Below are 23,969 nucleotides of genomic sequence, written 5' to 3' on the forward strand. Positions count from 1 at the left end.
CAAAACAGCAAGATAAGGCTTTTGCTATTTTGCCACATAGCCTGTATAAATGGAAGAGTTTTACTATCCAGTCAGGAATAACTGAGACATCACTTTAAAAGAACAACAACTAAAATGCATTTTATGTTACTTTCCTGGAGTTGAATCCTTGAAGATTTCTTGAACTTTATAAAAAAAAAAGAGAACATATCAAAGTCCTTCATATTCCACAAGCCATACTGACCACCATCCCAGATCAAGTTCTGCAGTCTTTATTTTAGCTTAAGGTCTGAAACTAAACATGCCAAAAAATGAATACTCAGGATCTGTTCAAAAATAAATTTCAACCCAAGTCAAAGTTGAAATGGAAAAGGAGCAATTCTTTTATTAAATTAGTGTGTTAGCTCCGATATCAGCTTGCTTTATCTAAAGATATGATTGCCTTCACTTTTGCATAAGACTCCAGGAACCACATTAGTTCAGGGCTGCCATGCCTCAGCCTGCTAACCTGCCAAGCTGCGGACTCCTAAAAGTGAAAAAACTACAAAGAAGTAAAAGATAGAGCAGATTAGAAACAGAACACATCAGTCCTGCCAAATGATCCCAGTCATCCCAGCTTCTGGTAATACTGGCTTAGGGACTCAGTGTGTGAGAGGTTTACCAGCCTGCAGTGGATCCCTTCTGCACAGATACACATAAATCCCATTTGTATCTCTGTCTTGTACAGTATTGTGCTGCAGTGATTTTCACAATTTTATTTTGAGTGGAAAAAATAAGAATACTTCATTTTGAAATTATTGACTTGTAATTTAATTACATCTTGTTTTACTAAGTACATCATTCCTTTTCCAATATTAGTCATGATTTCATATAAAATCATGCTGAAGTGTTCTAGTTAACTCTGTTTCCTTGCTGATTCCACACCTGACAGCAATTACTGTCCTCTGAGCATCTCCTAGTTCTACCATGCCAGCTTTGAGATGAAGTGATGATAACTAGAAGGGAATGAGAAGTCCAGGCATTTACAGAAAAACATAATGTTTTGTGCATGTTCTCAATTCCCTTTTTAACACTTTATTCACATTTTTGCCTGGCAGTGATCATTACTATGTCTTCAGAGAAACAGACAGGATTTATTGTAAGATCAAATGGCTAAATGAGCCTGTGATATGTGTATCTGGTTATTTTCTCTTAATGCGAATCACTATGCATTTATTGACAGCCAAGTTTCATCTGCATTTTACCAGTCAGTCATACTTCTGCAATATCATTTCCTTTTAATTTATTTTCACCTCAGTTAACAGTTCAAAGAATAGAAAGAGCAATCCCTGCACAAACATTACTGATTGTGTTGAACAGCAATCCCTGGTCATCAGCAAAATGCTTTGATGCTGCTCTGCTTGGCCACAAATCCTGAGCCCAAACCCCATCTCCTGCTGAACCCACTGCTGCGCTGGCAGGAAAAAGCAAAAAGCAAACCCGGGCAGGACAGACCAAAATGCTGGTGTGTGCACATACACCACCTGCCTGCCTGTGTCAGTAGATGGCCAATACACAATTTCAGGAAACTTTTTTTTCCCCCTGAAATGCGGCGGCTACTCTCCATCTTTTGTTTACAAGCTTAGCAAGAATCCTTCCACTTGCCCAGCAGTATCATTACATGGTCACAAAGCAGCTGGTGCAGAGTCAGAGATGAACACATACATACAAACACAGAGTGGTGCCCACGCTCACATGTCCACCTTTCGGCATTTTCACAGTCAATACTAGAGCACGCCAGCACCACAATGCCAGAAATAATACTTGCCAACAGCACTGCAGATGAAATAAGATTACCAAAGAAAAGCTTTGATTTTAGTGATCTAAGGGCAAGAAAGAAGGATCCTATTATTTGGTGAAAACTATCAGTGAATTTGAGGGAAGCAGTTGTATTGTATTCTTAAAAGATATCAGAAACCCATGATCATTACTGACTATGAAATGTTATGCTCTTAGGACATTTAAATATACCATTTAGTTTTCATGCTCTGTCTAAAGTATTTTCTCTTAACTTCCAAAACTGGTCTTCAACAAAAACAAGCAAACAAAAAACAATAAACAACAACAACAAAAACAAAACCACAATGAAACAGATTTTAGAGAAATTGTAGAGATGCAACAATGTTACAGGTTACTGTAATAATAGAATCACAGATTACAAGGTACTGCATACAGTAGAGAACAATCATACTGCTATAAGCTTCTCTTATTTAGCAAAGGTTAAGCAGACATACATCCTCTCATTAGGACTAGATGTTACAGAAGGATTACCAACTGGCATAATACTGGAAGAGCCTCAAATAAATTAAAAATTAAAAAAAAAAAAAAAACAAAAGCAACTAGAAGTATGCAGTGTGACAAGGAATGGCTCCTGTGGGACAGTACTGAAAAAGCAACCAAACTTGCCCAGCAGTAGAGAACGTGGGCAAAATCTGTCGAAAAGAAGTTGCTGTTCTTAGGAGATCAACAAGATGCTGTAATTTTAAGCTGCTAGGACAGGAGCAATTGATAGTTAAACACACAATAAATGGAGGTGAAACAAAGTTGCTCCAGAATAAATCTGCTGAAAGTCTCCTTTTAAAAAAAAAAAAATAGCCCTCAAACAGCAGCAACTTCTGGGAGGTATGTCTATGGTAGTTAAGCATATCAGCAGCAAGAACTGTTTGATGCCTCCATCACAGCTGTCAGGCTTATATCATAGTCAAAACAGTTTGGTGAATTTATGACATCATCAGAACTTCTGATTAAGACTATTGGATCTTCTAGTAAGAAATATAGAAGGTCAAAAAAAGACTCAGCTAACAGGGATGCAGGTTAAGATGCACAGAATGGTGACTGAATGTGAAATGAAAGCTATTTACTACAGAATCTTGTATACTCTCAAGAGTTCAGACCAAAAAAATTTGTTTTAAAAATGAGCCCAATTGTAATCCTAAATACCAATCCTAAATTACTGTATTACATACTCCTAGAGAGTATTAAAGGCAGTAGCTCCTTTAACTGGCAACTTGGAGCCCATTTCCTATACTTTGCGTGTGCACATATGAGAGCGTTTTTGCTGATTTTCTCTTTTGGCCACGCAAATCTTTCAGCCAGAATAGAATAGGCTTAGATGAATTAGCCAGGACAGCATTTTAATATTTCTGCTCATTGCTGGATGTATTCAAGCCACCCAGCTGAGAAGGGAATGTAGCTGCAATATCATCACCACCATTATATCACAGCAGAGAAACTTTCCCCTTGAACACTTCATTTTCCTGGATTTTGGGGGCTTTTAATGGTTAGTTTTACATGCAGTCAAACCTTACCTTAGATGCAGGAAAAGAAGAAAACTTCAGGAATATTCCCTAAACATGACTTCCAGTGCCTGAAGTGCTGTTTATGGAACATGTATCCCAAACACGGAAGGATTTATTTGATAATCAAAGATTTGGACTGCTGAATGGCTGCAAAGCCAGTTTTTTTTAATTGACTCAAGGCCTAAGGTGATTATATTTTCTGTACAAAAATGAGCCAATTTATCCCCACTGGGTCATGGAAATTCTTTTTATGTTACCATATATGCTGCACCTGACACACAAGCATATTAAAACTGGGGTTTAAATGTATTTTAATATGTTACAGTGAAACTGCCAAGTTATTTTACCATTAGGAGACCAAATCTTAAAAGAACTATCCCAAATTCCTCTTGTCCAAACAAGCCCATCTAATCAAATTAATTTTTCTTCTGTTGCATCACCAATAGTGAAAGTGTTCTGCTTCATTAGCAAGAACAAGCTATTTAGAGAAACATGAATCCCACAAGTCATAAGGCTCTGATTTGTCATCTCATTTGCTGTTTGTCAAATATGTAAAAATCTACAGTTATCAGCACTTTTTGTACACAGATATACCAAGAACTAAAGTAGACTTTAATTCTGCCTATTAATGAAAGTTATTTCATCCTCACACTACAGCCTGGATGACCATTACTGACAGGGTTCCAGGTCACAGAGAACTTACCTTGGAGGTGTATGTGTGTTCATCAGACCCACAGACAGCGCTGCCGTGTGTCATGGGGCAGGGTTTGCATTTCACTATGTTTGCTGGTCCAGCCCAGTGCTTCTGGGCCAAGGCTCCTTTCTTTTGTCGAAGGCTGTAAAACAAAGAGACATCAGTTGTGGTAGTTTTTTTTTTTTTTTTAATTTTAATTTTTTTTTAACATGGTTGTATAAGACAGAATAATGAAAGCTTCACTGAATAAAGCAAAGCCAGATTTTCAACACAGTATTAATTTAAAGCAAGCAAATTAAATATAGCTCCTAACAGTGCTTCTATAATAAGGCACATTACAGCAGGCAATCTAAGAGTCATAAATCTGTAGGCAGTCCTAGATTTACAATACTTGGCAGCTTCAATTTATGACTACAAATGACTTCACTTAATACAGCATGTTTTCCAACTACACTGTGTTTCTTGTGAAGCAGGCAAGCAACATTATACGGTTGTATTTTGAGACATTTTCACCAGGCCTTCTCCAAGTTGCCAAGTTACTGTTAAGGCATTGACAATTTTAAAACAAAACCCTTTGAAAAACACTTCAATTTATATTATGCTTATAAAAATGTACAAAAATCACCAAAGAGCTTTGTCATCATAGATGCAGTAGCGCTCTCGCCGTGCCAGCTACAGAACAGCTGCTACTCTCAGATCAATCACACCCCCCCAGGAATGCTATAAAGTGACAGAGAGCATCTCCAAATCTACAAATGCATTTGTACCATGGGAGCGACTGCAGTTGTCCTCAAGTCATGGACTACTCAATTATTGCATTAAAAATGTCTACAAAAAGACATCTGCTCCAAAAACTTACTGCAAAACATGTGCAATTGATTCTGATTAACAGCTCATTTTTCTGTCATAATGAACTACTTGACTGATACAACATTAAGTAATTATCACCAGCACACTGTTGTAAGCTGATTAAGAGTTTGCTTTAGAAACCACAAGTCAATGTTACAATGCAGATTCATTTTGGTCATGTGTACTTTCACTTGAAAACATTTACAAGGGAAGGCAAGGCATTGCATCAACTTTGCTGCAGACTGTTAAGAAAAATAATTGCCATCTGTTCTCATATCACAGTAAAAAAGATATGATATTACAGTTCAGCTAGAAATACATCTCAATGTGCTGCTGAATGACTTTACCACAGTTTTAGAAAAATATATACAGATATATTTTAAAGCAATTTCACTACAACTTGCAATTTGCTACACAATACTGACTCTGATGTAATGACACATTCAGCTGCTAAAATAATAAAATTTCTATTCTTTCATCTCAGTTCTAGTTTTCTTCAAGTTTAACCTTTGTCACGGTGATGAATAGTACTATTAAGAAGCTTGTGTCCACAGAAGGAATCCAATCATGATATCATAAACTATGAAAATAGAAGCCTAGTATTAAAGACTAAATTCCCTCGTTATTTTGAAAAAGTTTTCTTAATGCACAGAGCAGCTTTCCCTCTTTCAGATGCATTCTGCCTTGCAGAGTTACCATTATACCAGATGCCAAATGATGCACATGGGGGAACTGCTTGTCTCTGAACCCCTAAATACAGCTCTGCAGATATGGTCTCTTATACTGGGGCTGTACAAACCATTTAATTAAGTTTTCCAGAGTAACTTTGACTTTTCTGTAACCCCCTTTCCTCTAATAATGCTTTGTTATTAAATGTAACAATTATCTTATTTTCTGGAACTGTTTCTATTACAGGCATTTTTTTTTTTTTCTTTTCAGCTTGACAGAAAATAACCTTATTCACTTTACTTACGGCCCTGCACTTCTCAAAACATACAAACCCAGAGTCAGAAATAAGCCTGGATGTAGTAGTACAGATCCTGATGAGCAGAGGCTGAAGACAGATGTGAAAGGTGCTGTGCTTCTCTGTCAGAGACTGCAGGATGGATCATGGCACCTTCCCACAGTCTCAAAAGACAGACCCTTGTCTACATGTAAAATTGTTAAGAGGAAAGTTTTCAGGAGTAGCTATGGAAAAGCAGCTAAGAAACGCTAAACTTGGAGTGTATGATTTAGTGCCATCATCATCAAAGCCATTAGCCACAAAGCATGCAGGATGGAGATGAGCAGCTGAACTAATGAGCATCTCATCAAAATTAAGCATAGATTGAAGTTCCTAGCTAGACTGATGCCTAACAAATCACAAGTTCTTGAGGCTCTGAGTGGCAAGCATAAATACATTTTACAACATTCATTGACCAAACTGTATTTAGGCATATCACAGTATAATGTTAAAAGAAAAGTCAATTCCAGACATGGCTGATTGTCCCTCTCTGCATAACCTTATGCACTCCCTGTGCTTAATTTCTTTAACCCTGCCTTGGTCCGTTCAGCAATCATATTGCAAAAACAGTTACTATTGGAAGTTTCTGCTGGAGCTAATAATGTTTTCCACTCTCCCATCCTCACTTAAAAAAAAAAAAATTGAATTTATCCATTTCAAGTCATTTCAGCAACTCGTCAAACCTGGTGACCCTTCCCATCACTTTACTCCAAGTTAAAAGAATATGCAGAGCCTTAGGCTTGAGCTTTCTTCTGGCTGCAGCAGCCAACAGCAAAGCATGTGTGCAAGAGTAGAGCCTCCCCCACAGCTAATAACTGGAATGGATCCACCTGAAAGGGATTTGCAGCATTTCACCTGCAGACACTGAAGAAAACTTTATTCTTTTCCTACATCCCACATTCATTTTCAGGATCTTCTTTTATTATTTAGAGGAAATTTATTCTCTCAAGGAGAGATATTTAATAACAAGATGAATTCACAGTGAGGTACATCTCAAAGCATTTTATTCTTTTAAAAAGAAAAGTTATATTAGTAGCACTTCAAATAAGGTGGGTAACAAGGCAGGGGATTGCTGCAAGAAACCTGCAGCAATCCTAATTTCTGCATAAGTGATTTAATTGGCAGCATAATGGAGCAGCCATTTTGGTTACAAGAAACAACTTGCATTTCAGAAGTGAATATATTCTTCTCAAGCTACAATTTTGCAAAATGTCACTGTATTTGAAGCAAGGCTAAAATGATTTTTGTCAGCTTGGCCAAGCGAGCAATAGCTGAAAGTTTTAACTGTATATGCAGATTCCATCTCACCTCCAAAAATATAGGTAAGCACCAATTTCCCAGAGGGAACATCTATTTTCCAAAAGTAAACATGGATTTTTCTGAAGTGATATTTTGAGAGGTTGGATAAGACTTTTGGAAGCTTTTCAATCCTATAACCCCTAACAACACATCAAACATCCAAACAAACAAATTAAAACCTAGGCAAGAATATTGGCTGCCATAAGCACAAAGCCTGCAAATCCCTTCTCAATGGAAAAACACATTCACGTACTCTGGGAAAATGTTTTGCTATGCTAATCATCTTGTTTTAGAACAAATATGTCAGGAGCAAGGCAGGCCAAAGCAAATTAAGCCTTATTTATTTTTTCTGACAACTTAACCAACTTTAATCCTGCTTTAAGACTTAGAGTTGAAAGGATCTCCCACAAATAATCAGGAAATAACAACTGTGCAGAGAGAATAACCCAGAAACTCCTCACCAGCAAAAAACTCTGCCACATTTATAAGGGCAACAGGGCCAAATATTTTGAATATTCCAGAAGCAAAGAAATATGAATGTCTTGCTCAAGTGTTAAGACTTAAAGGCAAACCTTGCCTGTTTCTGCCTTTCAGACTTGTGGACCAATGCAGTGAAAGGCATAAAATTTAAGGAGTAGTTAAATTTTACAGAATTCAGCCTCTTAACATTTTAACGCGTAAAGAAATTGCAGAGGTTTAAAACACACTTCAACACCAGGGGAACATACACTGACTCAGCTTCATTACTAATTATACAGATACACTACTTACCACATACTGTGAAAATAAAAGGAGATGACATCTGTTTTGCTTGCACAAGAGCAGGGAGAGCAGAGGAGGGTTTCCAGATGCCACCCGCCAGGTGTTAGGACCATACACAGTGGCTCTGGCCAGCCATGCTGCACAGCACCTGCACTTCAGTACAGTGCTTCTAAGCATAAAACTTTGGCTGGGGAGAAAGGGAGCTCAAAAGCTCTAGGAAGTCTGGCTCCACCCAAGATTTTAAGGCTTCCAGGTGTGTCCTGTAGAGCCAGAATCTCAGCCCCAGGGAGAGCTCATGGGTGCAGCTGAGAGCCCTGGGGATGCGAATCACCAGCTGGATGAGAATCAGCTGGGTGATGTCTCAGCTCCCAGCACACAGCCTGCAAGGAGGGTCTGAACTCTGCCTTGGATTCAGCAGAACTTTATCAAACCCAATACCTCAAACAAAACATCTCACATTGAGTTGTACTTTTTTGGCAAAAAAAGCACATCTCTGATTCTCTGAGTGGGCAATACGGGCTATGCTGTTTAGGGATCTCTGCATCTTTGCTTATAACAATATCCTCCAGAACGGCACGGAAAAACATACATGGCAATAACCTCTGGCAAAGCCAGAGGCCAAAATAAAGTCCCTTGCACAAAAATTATGTTCCTTAAATTTACATTTACAACTTGTTTTGTTTCATTTTATTTTAAAGTTTACACAGGTCCTAGAACTATGACCAATTTCATTTTTATTTACCTTGAAATACTCTTCAAAAAAATAAAACAATTAAAATATTTTAAAGTAGAATGTTTAAAATGGAATAATTTATCTTTTAACATGAAACTTGGAAAGGATCACCAAAAAGCATCACAACCGCCACATAGGACGTGAGAGTGGATATGAAATGGATAAGCTTAGTTTCACTTCCTTCCAAACTATTGCACAATGTTCATTTTCTTACCATTTACTGAACTGATAGATTTTAGTTAATTTAGTTAATGCTGTCTTAGCCTCTGTTCTGCCACTGCCTTCTCTTCTTGGTGGAGTCTCTAGGTGAACCTGTGGTGAATACAGTGTGCGTGACTAGGTGGTCTACAAAAACATGAAATTAAAAATGGGACTTTGTAAATTTGATAGAGAATATGCAAATTGAAAGTATCAGTGTTCAATTTTGAGATAACAGCTTATCAGAAACACAGGCATGTTATATTTTAATAAGCTGTATAATTTTGCTACATAAGATAATGGCTATAACAGAAAAACAATTGTGAAATTATAATAGAATTTAAAAAGGAAAATTATGTCAACTCTTGTTTCAATTAATATGTCTTATCACTGCCAGCTAGAAACAGCCAAAATATCAACAGATTATATAAGCAAGACCAATTCTGTGCTTTTATGTAATTACATTTGATTGTTCAAGTGCAAATTCAATTCAAGCTGTAAATGAACTTTAATATTAATACAGACATAAAATGCACTAGAATTCGGACTTTTCATCCAGAAGAAAATTTACAATATTATGAGTATGTTACTGCTCTTCAAGACTGGTTACTCCCAAACACACATAGAGTAAATTAGCAGATTAAGCATTGGTGGTTTTAGTGCAATTAGAAATCAGGCTTCTTTGAATACAGGTTGGCAGGCTATTATTTTGAAAGTGCTGCAGTAGCTTTGGGATGAAGGAGACACAAGTTCCTCCTTAGGACTTTGGAATGTATTAAGTAATTTAACTGAACAAGAAAAAGACACTTCTTTACCCAAAGGAGTTTTTGTTAGATGAATTTTCAAAGGTCTGCTGTGAATAACAGCAGAAAGTTTCCCCCAAAAAACCCCAACAAACAAGATACACAATTTCTTCTAACAGAAAGTGTCAGGTAAACAAAATAGAGGGATTGGTACTGTCTCTTTTTGTTCTTAAAGTCACTGCTTCAGTGATGTTACAGAAGCAGAGAATTTGGCTCACTACATGTTGCAAATTACTTGTAATGCTCACTTCTCTGTTTCTGCTGCCTAATAATACACCCCTCTGTTTCTGCTGCCTAAAATAATACAAACACTTCAGGTCCCATCTGAATTAACATTGTCAGGAACTTTTTGATAAAGCGGGCTTTAACTACATAATACTAACTTGACAAAACCAAATCAGTTCACGGAGATAAATTGGTGTTAATTAACTTTTAATGCCATTGCCACTGGAGGTCTAGGTGGTGTTGTGCCTGTTTATTGCAGGCTGCAGGTGACCCTGAGGTCCCAAGGCTGGGGCTTTGCAGATGCTTTGACACATCAACTGCTACAGGGACAGAAGCTCTTGTTACGATTTCCTCTGCTCTAGAGTCCGAAGTCTGAAAGCCTCAGACCTCTGGTCCTAGTTGGGTTGACTGGAAGATCATCTCTTCCTAATGGTCTCTTCCAGAGACCTCTTCTATGCAGCAAAGGCAACCTCACCATCCTCAGGGTCTGCAGGTTACCTGGAAGGCAGCTTGGAGTTTGGCACCCACATGTGGACCCATCTACTGCAAGGATTCTCCACATAACCTTATCTTTAGGTGGCTGTGAGTTGTGTGCGTTAATTTTGAATTAGAACTCCATACACGGAGACTTTCCTCAATATCAGGATTAACTTCATCCATCTTTGTTTCTAGACCTTGTATCAAATCAAAATGTCACATGTCACATACAACTACTTATCGATCAAGCCCTTCTGAAAGAAAATTAAAAAGTTTAATGCACCAAAGTGGGTTCCAAGTATTTGTGCTTCCTGAGAAACTGGAAGGAGCTTTGACAGAGCAAACTTCAATGGTTCCCTGAAGCTGGAACAATTCACTGTGGGAAGAGTTTAAAATGCACTGCCTTTACTTTCTCTATGCCTTGTGCACAGTTTGTTTTGTCTCCCTGAAGGAAGCTTATCAGACTGAAGATAAACCCAACAGTGCCTCCCTGTTTCTATCTTTCCTTTGCATAAGCTGTTTCTCTTGTTCTTGAGGAAAAGAATGACAGTGCTGAAATTTGCACCTATAAATGGCAATGTTCTCTTCTCTTTTTGTATAGTTTTTGTATTCTGCTTATTAGGGCCAGGAGTTTGGCCTAATTTCTACAACTTTTCATGTTTTTCACAAGATCTGTATATACCTTGAGCCACTACCAGTCAAGCTATGTGAAGACAAAAGTCTACACATATTACCTTGAAAATAAAAAGGATACTAAGTTTTTGAATTAGACATGGACTCCTTATTTAATATAAATACTGTAAAATGAGAACAGACATATGATTAGAGTAACTTTTCTACCTGGAACTTACACCTTCGCATACTAAGAATAACAACATGCAGAGCTGCCTTGAATTTCAGCATCATCCCCTTGGACTTAGATGGTACCAGTTTCTTTGATTTCATTATTCAAAGAAATAATTTCAACTATCTGATTGTACTAAGGCTGTTGATTACTTTCCTTGGCTGCCTTCATATCTGCTCTCTGACAGATCTGCCTTAAAAGAGTCGTAAGAAATAAAAAGTCTCCACTCACTGTATTTTGGTAGATGTGCAAAGATTCTTAATGGGACATGGTGGTGACTGGGGACTTTTTTGGCAGAATGAGACTTATTCAAGACTTTTTCTCACAGTAAATGGATACTCCACTTGCTTGCTCTTCTTTCAAACAATGACATTGGTCAGAATACACTGGGAATTAAACCTGCCCATTGCTGCAGAGCACCAGTAGCCACAGGGCTATACTGAGAGAGCAAGCTGTACTCAGGAGATGGAGGTGGAGATGAAAAATTTAGGGAAGAGTAGAAACGGAAAATCCCAACTGTTGAAGTGAAAGTGTATCTGCAGATGTCATCCCAATTAAATGAAAAATAGTTATTTCCAAGGGAAGAGGAAGAGTCAAGCCTCTATTTTTTATGAACAGTGAGAAGGCAGTATAAAAATAAGCATGAGGGAAACAACGTACCAGGAGGAACTTGTCAGCTGGATATAGGGAAAGCTGAGAGTTTTGGAATAGCAATATGTTTTGCAAGAAGAAGTCCTGACGCATCTTGCAGTGAAAATGCCCTGAAGATTCTTGTGCGGATCCTACTAGGTCCAGCCGGCAACCAACTCTTGAAAGAGAATAAGGGGCCCAAGGTGCTCAAGGTTATTGGTTCTGCATGATGAAGGAATCTTTTTACTTTTTATTTTCTTACGGAATTTTAAAGGAACAGAGGATTTAGAAAAGCTGACATAGATTCCAAGGACCTAGTCGGTCAGAAAAATTGTAGTCTGTTAGATCAACTGATTAGATACAACTGCTGCAGGTAGTTTCCGAGATCCAACAATGCTGCTTCTGAGTCAGAGAGAAACCCTGAGCAAGGCCATCCAAGCAACAGCAAGGTCTGTGTTCAAACAGCTATAATACAGCATTAAAATATGGATACTGTTAAACTGCCAAGACAACGCACGCTGGACTATATCAGGATCTCTCAATGTAAGTATCCTCTGAGATGTACCTGGCCTCAAGTATTCCTGGACTAAAAATGATAAGATTGTTTATTAAGGTCATTAGAGAAGCACATGGATTTCTGCCTTTGGGCACTTTAATACATAAAAATGGTGTTTGAGAGGTCCCCTTGCATTTTTAGCTAACAGATTATTGTGCTTACAGGCAATTTATTTTTGAATCTAAATTCTTAATGATTTGCAACTTTTAGACGTGATACACATGCTCCACAGCTGCATAGATACCAAAACTGGCAAGGTACACAAAGGAAAAAAACAAACCAAAAAATCTACACAAACAATCCTGGTGGTTTTAAAAGTCATTATGCTTTCCCGAATAAATAACACAGTTTCGAAACGCTGCTTGTTCTCATGAATTTTCATAAGAGAATTATTTTCCTTTTCATCGTTATTTTTATACTAACATAAAAAGAATCTCAGACACCAAACTATGTAAAAATAAAATGAAGTGCCTTGAATTTCAAAGGAGGAGGGAGGATAGCACAAAATTCATAATTAAAGCTGGAATCTTCTCTACCACTCCTCAGTCTGTAGTAATCTTCACCAGCCACTTCTGAACCCTGGATTTTGCATGCTGTGTGAGGTACTGTAACTTGGCACAGGGTGCTTAAAGGTGAAGTGTGCAGCAAATTTAATACTTCTGTTGGCAGCCACTTTCTATCCTTCCTTCTATAACAGGCTACATGTTTGGTATTTTTTCCTGTTACCAGAAAATAATACTTTTTTAAGAGGATGAAGGTACCTTTTCTCTGCTCAGGATCTGATTATTTTGATATTAAAATATTTTATTGATCATATCTGCCTCCTCCGGCTGGCAGAGCTGCCAAGATCTCCGAGGAAGCTGGACTGCTAATGGCATGTGAGATTAATCTGAGCTGTCACATTCGGTGGGGAAGGAAAGCTGATCCTCACTCACTATGCCCTGCTCCATGCCATTAGACAGCTTCAAAATTGTTTTCAGCAAACCTGGCAAAGCAGTCATTTTCCACCATTTCCCTGCTACAACTCATATTTCTAGTTACAACATTGAACCCTGTGTGGCTGAGGAGCTGAGCAAACAGAAAGGTGCAAATTACTTAGTAAAGCTAAAAATCATGGCAGATTTCTTGGCAGCATTTAATAACACCGAAAAGTTCCACCATGACTAATGAATCTCCCAGAAATGGCAGATGTACAAGCTTTAAAGTGGACCTCATTCTCAGCCACATGCAGGAGTCTGTCAAGTGTAACGCCATCAAAACCCCAATGTTTCATGTCTCTGCAGACATTGAGCTGCTTGGCAGGATAAAACTAGTGGGCAGAATTAGGCAATAGACCCACACTGGGATCTTCATCAGCTCTATGTCCTTCAGGATGGTTTATAACCTGGCCTTATCTATTCTACAAATGGCAGTAGTTCAGTCACATGCAACACGTTAACACGTTCCTTATACTACACTTCAAAAAACACTACTGCCCAAAAAGCATGTGTGCCTTTCCTCGCCCACCCCTGAAGTAAATGGTTCAGAAATCTTTTTGTCGCTTTGCAACTGCAGGGGCAAAATCAATGACCCCCCCAACTGAAGCATCTTTAGACAGCTCAGCAGCGTTCTGCTTCATTATGTTGATTTTGCTTCTCCTAAGGCGAATAACATGCAATCTTCACAAAAACTGACATATTGCTGGTAGGGATGAGAAAGTAAATGCATTTAAAAAAATATAGTAATAATTCTTGCCCTGAAGGCACTAATCCAAATGTTTCCTTTTAAAAATGACTGCACAGTACTTCTGTTGTGTGAATACTTGCTACCATGGTACAAACAATCAGTTACAAGCTGTGCTAGCAAAATATCTGCCCCTTCTGACACATTTTATTATGAGAGGGGCTTATTAAATTCTCAAGAACGCTACAACAGATTAAGCTGTTGAGGATTTTTACAATTAGCATTCATTACCTAAGAATTCATATAAGATTTCTGAGTAGAATTGGCTTGTCATACAACAGACAATTAAAGAAACAAACACAATCCCAAAGCTACCTCCAGAGTGTAGTCAAAATCTACTATTCAAGGTTGGTTTGGAAAAATAATCAGAATGCAGTTTCCTATGTCAGAATAAAATGAATGTTAGCAAAAGGCATGCTAACCAAACCAGTTATAAATATTATAAGGAGCTGGGTAATTTTAAAATCCCATCCTTTTTAACATCTAAATAGGCTAATGCTCCTGTTGCTTATTCAGCACTGCTGATTTACAGAGCTCAGTACTATGAATGTCTAAACATTCTGCTGAATTTCTCAACATATTCAGTGATGTCTGTCTGGTTATTTGATGCTAGAGTTGGAGCTCATAATATCTATACCATTCCCAGCTTCTCAAATGAGGCCATCAAGAGCATTACTCATCTTATATCAGGCTATGTCTTAATGAAAGGTGACTGGAGCTTCAGGAAGATCCCAAACTGATAGACAGAATTTACATAATCATATTAATTTATGATACTAACTGAATGCACATGATCCAGTCTAGAGACAGCACATGGTAAAACACACCTTTAGGTAAAATTTGAAGATGAATGCCATCGACATACTTGCAGAAATTGCAAGATATACATTTCATGAGTTACTTCCACTGAGTTATTAAAATTTAACTTTGCTGTGACCTTGAATCATGAAGCCTAGCAACCACACATTGGAAACCATCCATTCTTCCCATATTCTTCAAATATGTAGCTCCACAGGCTCCCCTATGCATGGAGGCTCAAGGAGCCATTAAAATGCAATGTAGATACACATTTACACTTTTGAAAGTTTCAGCATTTTACAGCAGCTTCCTCAAAAACATATTTTACCATGTGAAAAAGTGAGACTCAACCAGTGATATATTTAGATATAGAGCATAACATTACCTGGAACTTTTACAGGTTTTGTAAAAACTAGATTTAAATACTTTGCTGCTAACTTATTAAACAGGAATGAGTTTGGTGCAGATAATGTTGCTGGCTGACTATGTGCCACCCCACTTTCAATCACTCCTTCCCACCTGAATTTGACTTCAGCATACATTTCCCTTTGTTCACTTTGCTGTGATCAACTATACATCTGTGTCCTTGCCACTCTGTTTTGTCCCCATTCATCCTTGTGACTTAGTTTATGATGGACTATGACAGATGGACTAATGACAGAGCAAGAATCAACATTTCTTCAACTCTATCAATTCATTTGGACTAATCTTGAATTAACCATTTCACTCATAAGAGGTGGCCACTCTTTTGACCACCTTTTTCTCATGTACTGAGCTCTATTCCTGTGAGCTCCCACATGGCTTTCTCAACAGTTTTTCCTTCAATCCCCTTCTCTCCACTGTCCTCCTCCTATTCACTGCTGATTCCTTGTACCCTTTTATTATTCTTTCTTTCTACCATTTCTCTGCTGCTCTGATAGAAATCTAAGGACTGCATCAATTTTTTTCATTGCAAGTTACTCTTATTCTTTTTTCCCCAATGTTGTTGCATTTCTTCATAAAATGCTTTTCTTCTCTCAAAACCTATTGTCTGTGGTCTACCTTCTGCCTGACTGGCATCTCTGACTCTTTTCCACCAGCCCTGTTTTATCAAGATTCAGTCAGCTTGTTTAAGGAGAATTTTATACAATTGAGAAAAAATTGCAGTGCCCTTTCTTACTGTTCTATTTAACCATTTTGATTCCAGTCCTTCAGTCTGACCGCTCTGCTCTGACCTCCTCCCAGTCCATCTCCTTTTCCTCTCACTTTTCCCCTTTTACCTCTGAAACTTTTTTCTGCTTCTTTCAACCTCAAAAATGAGGTCTCTTGGAGCAGCAGTTATTTCATCACCTATTCTTAACTATTGTTTCCATCTCTATTAGGAAGTGTATTAAGTATTATATTTCCTCTAGACAGTCTCTCAATATCATGTTGGTGCTTTACCTGTAATAGTCTAGTCTTCTCATCTTTCTACACTTGAATACTTGGAAGTCTAAGAAACTTTACAGGTGTCCTCTCTGGTTCATCCTTTCATCTCTTTTGTATTATTATTTTGATTTCTTCTCAGGAACACCTTGGCCATATTAAAAGCTCACTATGTCAAAACCAAGCATGTAATATTTCTTCTCTTTCTCTCAGCTTATCTATTTTTATTCACTCTTTCTCTATCATCACATTAATCATCTGGACTTACACTTCAACCACATCCTTCCTTTCCCAGATGTGAGCCATAGCATATTATCTTTCTGCTTTCTACTATGTCCAGGAGGAAAATATAATTAATTTAGCTGTGTCCTATCTCTTCTTCCTAAAATCCTTTAGATCACATGTGTGTACACTATTTAGGATACAAAATGTAATTTTACCTTTAGGTTTATCAGAGTTCTGGGTCATTAGTAAATAACACTTTTGGTGAGGGAAGGAGGTAATTGAAAAGGTTAAATACAGAATATGAGTTTGTTTCTTCCCAGAGCTGTAGAATAATTTACAGGCTCTGACATACCTTCTGCAAGAACCCATTTCCTTGCATATAAAGGAAGCCAAACGTTGGTTGAACCTTGCTCTGTGGGTTGCAAGACAGAAGCTGTAAGGCTGTTCTATACATCAACAACTGTGTTTTGGATTCATGCTTTAATGATCCTCAGTTCTTTCCTACCTTTCAGAATTTTGAAGAAAGCCCTATAAACAGGTGAACTGCAGTAATCAGACCACTGAATATCAGGAACATTGAAACTTCAGCTTGTGTTTTCTGACCAACAGTCAAGAGCCAATTTATCTCACATCTTGATGATGATCCCAAGGTTTCGGTGATGGAGCTCTTCTCTACTCAGCTGTGAAGAGGGCAGGGTTTCTGTTTCAGCACTCAACATATTGCTGGTGTGCTGGCAAGGGCTGGGTGAAACTCATTATGAAATGAATAGCTCTCATTGTGTTTCATCTAAAACTCGAATATGAGTTTCTGAAAAGACTATGAACCTCAGTTTTACAGGCAGCTGGTTCAAAATGAAGCAAAAATTTCTGAACTAACAAAGGAACTAATTAAAAAAAAATCTCTGACTTCTGAGCTCTTCCTTTGTTAAGCTAAAATATTGTTGCAAATGAAAAATTTATATAGATAAAACACAGGAGCTCAAGAAATTAGCTATGAATGAGGTGCTAAGCAGGAATGACTGCAGTGCAATTCAATTTGGCAGTCTTGGGCTTCAGGTAAACTGGATTAGCTAAGACTAGAAAAGTCTGTCAAAGGACTTGAAAGAGATTTAAAGCCAGATGAGTGACCAGAATAATGCCACACAGCATTACGATGTACAGCAATGAAGAATGGATGAATTAATTTATACAACAAAACTACAAAATGTCCTTTCTGTTCAACATGGACTATCAATTTAAATGCCAATAAGCTACAAAGAAAGAATTTCTAAAGAAGAGGAAAGAAAAAGCAGAGGACATATAAGTTCCGTGTATATCTATCTGTCGAATCATCTTCTGAGCAAGTCAAGTGACAGGATGTAGATAAGAGAAGCAGGTTTGATTCTTTATTAGTATTTTAAACTCTTAATTAACCCTATTCTCTTGACTTCTTAACTCATTAAACAAGTGAACAAAATACTTACATTATGCTTTACTGCTAAGGTTAATTAGTATTCCACAGTTGATGATCACTGATTTTAACAACCAACTAATTAGAATGGTTTGTTTTGTTTCAGGAAAGAAGATGGGTTGCATGGTGATCAAAGCTAGGGGCTAGGAAAATCAGCAAAGCAAAATTCCCAACTGTCACTCCCCATATTTATTATATTTTTTCTAGATATTATCATAATAAAGCTGTGACAAACTTAGAATAACAAAGCTAGCAGAAGCAGACCATATTGGTTCTTACTAAATTTTATACAGTATGAGTGTGGAATATACAAAGACAATTATCTTCAGTAGCTGCATAAATACAGCTAAATACAAGAAATACAAGCAGAAGCCATAACAAAGTGTGCATTAACAGGACACTGGTGTGGAGCAGGCAGTTTGGGAGACATTAGGCACGCAGCCATCCAAGAATCTCAGCTACAAGCACCTAGCTGGAAAGCTGGTATGCTACTGCCAAGTAATCACTTTTTCTTAGCAAATTCCATCGAACTTCAGCAATGTTGGTTTTGGAACAACTGAAAGGATAAGGTGTTATAGATACCTCACTTTCAGCTATTTGGACCTCATTTTCTAGAACAATTGTTTCCAAACTACTACTTTATTTCCTGTGTGTCAGGATAAGTAGTTGGTGTCTCAATGGCCCTTGTCCTGAAACTGAGAACATGGCAAGTTTATAAATGTAATTAACATTTCTTTCTCAAAGAAGCAAGTGTCGACTAGTTAAAACCAAAATAATCCATGGGAAAATGGATTTCTGTATCTGTAATAACGCTGAAGAAGAAAAGAGCTAATCTTGTCAAAATGTTTTACTTACCCAAAATCAGAATTATAGGTTAGTTTATATTAAAAGCCCTTTTATGTTAAGCCAAAACTTACACCAGAATTTGCTAAAAAAGAAACATCAAAATCAAACTGAAATATTTCAAGATTAGATGAAAAAATGCTTGGAGTAATTTGACTGAACCTTGTTATGTATCTGAACATGAATATTTTAAGAATTTGGCTATTTGTTAAGATGGAAAAATGCTAAAAGCTCTAAATTTCAGAAGAGAGTTTCTCACCAATTCAAACAAAGAATAATCATAAACTGATTTATTGAGAGTGATTAGATCCCATTTATCCTCTGCATTTTATGAATCCTCTTGAGTTTAATACAGCTGGAAGGCTCAATATTATTGCCAGTGAAATGAGTAAGAAAAAGGGGAAACAGGACAAAAAATTACAAAATTGCAACATAATCTGAATTCTGCTGCATTCTCCATCAATAACAGTTTAAATGTTACTTCAGAAGAAAACTCCAATCTTCTATCTTTAAGGTAAATTGTAAACAACTTCTTAAATTTGAGTATGAGCAACGATGTCAATAATAAGTTTGCAAAGATTCCTGTGCAAAAGCAAAATAACTTAGACAGTTCAAGTATCTTTTCCAAAACTTTTTCAAAACTATTACTTTCTAGTGGAGTGTGCTGCATGAAAAAGTACAGATGACTGATTCAGTCTGGGTCAGAACTGGGACTGCAGTATAAAGCTCCTTTAATCCCAGTCGTAACTGTCATGATAGTCCTTTTCCTCCAAAGTACAGTGCTGAAAGAAAGATGAGAAAAATCTAAAGATGAGAGCATAATTTAGGTCAGATGACAAGCAAAAATACATAAAAACTAAGCAGGAGATAAAATATATCAGTGAAAATAATTGAGATTCCAATGAACTGCACAGCATGCTTTAGCCCTTGGGTATATTTTCCTTTTCAAAAGAAGTAACATAATTTTGAAATTTTACAGGGTTGTAAAAGAGCCTCAAGGTACAAAAATTGTTCTTTATTTTAAAACTGTTTTTTGTTGTAAAAAAGCATGTTTATTCAGATGTGTGAGATATCATAAGTCCTCATTAAGGGACAAAATCATTTCAAAGTGAAGATCTTTTTAGGCAGGAAAGAAGTAGAGGGACTGTCAGAGATTATTTATTTCATGCCAAATTTTGCTGCTAAGCAAAATGCTGCAGTAGTTAGAATGATCACACCACTAAGTGTTCACAAGATCTGTGAGATATCTTTATTTCCTGAATCCTGCAGGTCTAGTAGCAACTCCTTTGAACACTCTGAAGCACTTGCTTTTCTTGCGCAAGTACCAAGAGAGATAATGATAGAAATTGCCTATTATTCAGTATGCAAAGAGAATTCTAAGAAAAAAAAATGGCTAGTTGAGGGCTATTAGGAAAGTTGTCTTTGCAATATCCACCTATTAAAGATACTGTCCCAGAAAATGGAGAAAGGAGACTGGGAATTTTTTTTAATAGATGGCATTTGTCAGAAACCAGGGAAGATTCAGGCAAAAGATTTCATCTTTCAGTAATCATAAACCAATATGTTTCATCTCTACCATTGTAGAAATAAAATATAAAAGCAGCAATGCTAGATCACTTCCAAATAATGAAAAGAGGAAAGAAAATGTCTCTGGACGCTGTCCAGGAGCAAAGGCATGCTCTGTCTCTTGAAATAATAATGTAATAAAGTAAGGTCTTATTTTCTCTGTGTACAAATGATAATTGAATACTCAAGTTAATTGGGGGTAACTATATGCTACAGACTCTCTTCACCACCTTAAAATAAATTCATCGTACTATCAAGACAGGAAGTGGTGAAGACATAGTCCAATTTCATTGACTTCTTAAAGGTAGCATGCTGGAAAGTCATGGGAGTGGATTTTCTTTACCCTTCTGTTAACAACAGCAGTACTGACTCAGTAGAGTTTGGGTCCCAGTTGACTGCCAAAACCATCATGCTACTGAGTTTTGCAGATTAATGAAATATTCATTGGGTCAGACATGGACAGATACCAATTTGACAGCCCAGTGACCTAGGCCAATGTAACCAAAACCCTGAGACAAAGGAATAAAAACTACCAACTTTCACAGAAAGCCTTAAAAAAGCGCCAATAACCACGAATCAGAACATCCAGAAGATGATTCTACCTGAGTTTTACAAGGCTGGATTCTCTCTTTTTTACATTCAAGGTCTCTTCATCAACATACTTGCATTTCTGAGGTGAGAGACTTTCTCGTCAAGAACTATTCTTTATATTCCTACGAAAGGTTTGTTTAATTGACAGGAATACCATTTTGTCATGAAAGTCCAGAACGTATCTACTCAATACTTAGAGCTGAAAGCTTGTTCTCATTTTAAACTCATTTCTCTTTCTACTTTCTCAAAATCTGCCAATGTGAAAAAAAACAAACCAAACCAAACCAAAATAAAAACCCAAATCAGCAGGGAGCTCAGCTGTGTAAACTGAGGCTGCAAAGACTATACAGATAATTCTACAAAGTTAAGAGTTAATCCAAGAACACTAAAAACACCCCAGTTTTAAGTACTGTACCTAATTGCAATATTTGATTTCACAGAGCTGGCACATTCACACTGGCTGCAATACAAGTTTTCTTGTTTTTCTTGTTTTAATATACTAATTAGAGCAGGAAGTAACTCTGTGGGATCTCCTAGAAAATTTGATTTTTAAAAAAAATTGCATTCACGGAACATTCTGTATGTACTTGTAATGAATCTTTTAGGATTTCATTATTAGAGAACATAAATCCAATAACTGATAGCAAAATGAAGGCGTGAAATTTCTTACTTAACTAATTTGGAAACTTGTTAATCTTCCTGCCCCTGATATTCCACAAATATTTAATAGCACAGATATGTAGAAATGTTTCCAATAATTACACTTCATTAATGTAACAGAATCTCTCACAATATGTTTGATATTTATTTATTTACTTTAGGGAGTGCTACTTTGTAGCCAGTTAACTGGCTTAGAATGAAAATACAGCCCTTGATAAAAGGCACAACACTGAATTTACAGATGAGAAAGGTGAATATGGATACTCTAAACATACAGGCATATAAGCATTTGTCTTTAACGAATCAATATTTTCCTGTTGAGGAAAGTAGAGTTCAACATCATCTCACGGACTGCCTGTTCACAGCCTCCAGACCACCAAATCTACCAGGCCAAATCCTGAGAGCTGCAGGGGTCTGAAATAATAACTCTTTTCAGTTTTAAGAAGTCCTGAAGGTGCTTGTCATAATATAAAACCCGATTTTTTGACTACTGGCACTGAGAATTTAGCCCTGACTTCCACATTAGATTGAAGGTGAAGAGCTCAGACTACACAAGAGAACCTCCTTCTTTCCTTTTTTTTTTAGATTTTGGAGTTCAAATATCAGATCACATCTTCAAATTATGAGAGAGATCACAGAAGAGTTCTGCATTGGTGATATGTACCAATTACAATGCACATTGGTGTGGTGTTTCCTTCCGTGATTCCCTTAAAAAACAGGCTGAACAATAGGAAGTGTGAATTATTAGAAAGCAATATCAAGATTTTTTTCCTCCCCCTTTTTTTAAGGTACAGAAGATGGTAATGAGAATGTAATTATAATATAAGACTGGTTTAAATCTAGAGATACAAGCAACATAACTTTGACAAGTATGCTAAGGTATTACCCTTTTTGCCTAAAAAGTTAATAGCATAGCATTACCTTTCTATAGGCATTGTGTAAGTGGAACAGTGATACCTGAACAGACATATTTGAAGCAGCAAAATATTTTGCGTTGATTTCTAATCATCATTAGTACTCCCTATGTATAGAATTTTAAACAGACTGTACTTTGGTGGCTCATGTCCATAAATAATGTAATTTGTGGTTCACTGGTTGAATTAATCTGATATAAAATGACTAAATTGAAAAGCCGTAGGTTGAGCTCTTGATGAGTTCTGGCAGAGCACTAAGGCAATCATAAGTGTATTAATGAAAAAAGAATTATAGAAATTGAAATATTAAAGAAGCAGGAAGTAACAGATTGAAAGTTAATTTTGATAACATAACTTGCACCAAATAAGAAAATGAATGATGCAAGAAGCTCCTTTTTATTGTTTTCAGACACTCTTTCATTAAAAAGAATGCATTTAGATGGATCTATATAGCTGCGAAAGGGATAAAACACCAGACTACCTTTTCCGACTTCTTATATTAGCTGTCATTTATGCCTTTGTTCCTAATCTAGTTTGGAGCTGGTAAACAAACCTATGTGGAAAAGGTCTTCACAGTAGAAGTTTTCTGCAACCTTTAACTCAAAACTGGAAGTCAGCATGTAATACTTCCTGATGAATTCCTCAGTGTGGTCTTGGATATGGCTTCATCATTTTTCCTAGTGAGGTTTTGTGCCTGAAATGATGAAAGATGTCGAACAAGATATGAAATTCAGCAGAACTGCAGAAAGTCACTTCCACCTTTAGAGAAGCTAAAGTTTGCCACCCAACAGAGCCACACACAGGGTAGAAAGCTGTGAATTGTTCATGGCAAGACATGATCAACTCATAAGGATTTTAGCCTATTGGTATCAATGCCTTTCACTGCTATCAAAAGGCTTTAGAAGCAATGACTGAAAAATCTCTGAAGTGTAATGGTAAAATACAGAACTGTTTTATGAACAATAAAGATCAGTCTTTGGTAGGTTTAAAAATTTTATGTGTTGAGTCTGCATCACATTGAAGACGATCGTGAAAAGGAGCAAACTGACCAGCATCAAATGAAAGATAACATTTTTTTAAGGCCTAATTTACAAATTCCATTCAAAAGACATTGTTCGGAATATTCACTGCAATTCGAATACATAATGCCATTTATCAAAAGGCAGATTTTTAAATGCTACACTTTTAATACTTTTTGCAATATAACGGGATGTTGGCAATTGAAGAAAAGCTTTAATAAAATTCCTTCGCTGTAAACATCAGTCCAAATCTTACAAAAGCATGCCTTTTATTAGCACTAAAAGACTTTTCTACTGAACACATTCATGTCCTGAGGCTTCTACAGCAAAAACTAGCAATAGATTTAGAATCTCAAGTAAACAGATTATTGTATAAATACAGAATAA

At 36.9% G+C, this 23,969-nt stretch overlaps 1 protein-coding gene across 1 annotated transcript in view; it reads right to left on the reverse strand.

Annotated features, from left to right (window-relative positions):
* The window catches only part of SPOCK1 (SPARC (osteonectin), cwcv and kazal like domains proteoglycan 1), a gene marked incomplete at both ends in the record, with an annotated part of 273,747 nt that overhangs the window by 83,197 nt on the left and 166,581 nt on the right, over positions 1 to 23,969 (reverse strand). The window contains one exon of the mRNA XM_082063423.1: positions 4,021 to 4,153. Within this exon, the coding sequence (XP_081919549.1) occupies positions 4,021 to 4,153 (133 nt within the window). The remainder of the gene's footprint in view (positions 1 to 4,020; positions 4,154 to 23,969) is intronic.

This window comes from Streptopelia decaocto (genome assembly GCF_964273445.1).
Source record: "Streptopelia decaocto genome assembly, chromosome: 12".
Taxonomy (NCBI): Eukaryota; Metazoa; Chordata; class Aves; order Columbiformes; family Columbidae; genus Streptopelia; species Streptopelia decaocto.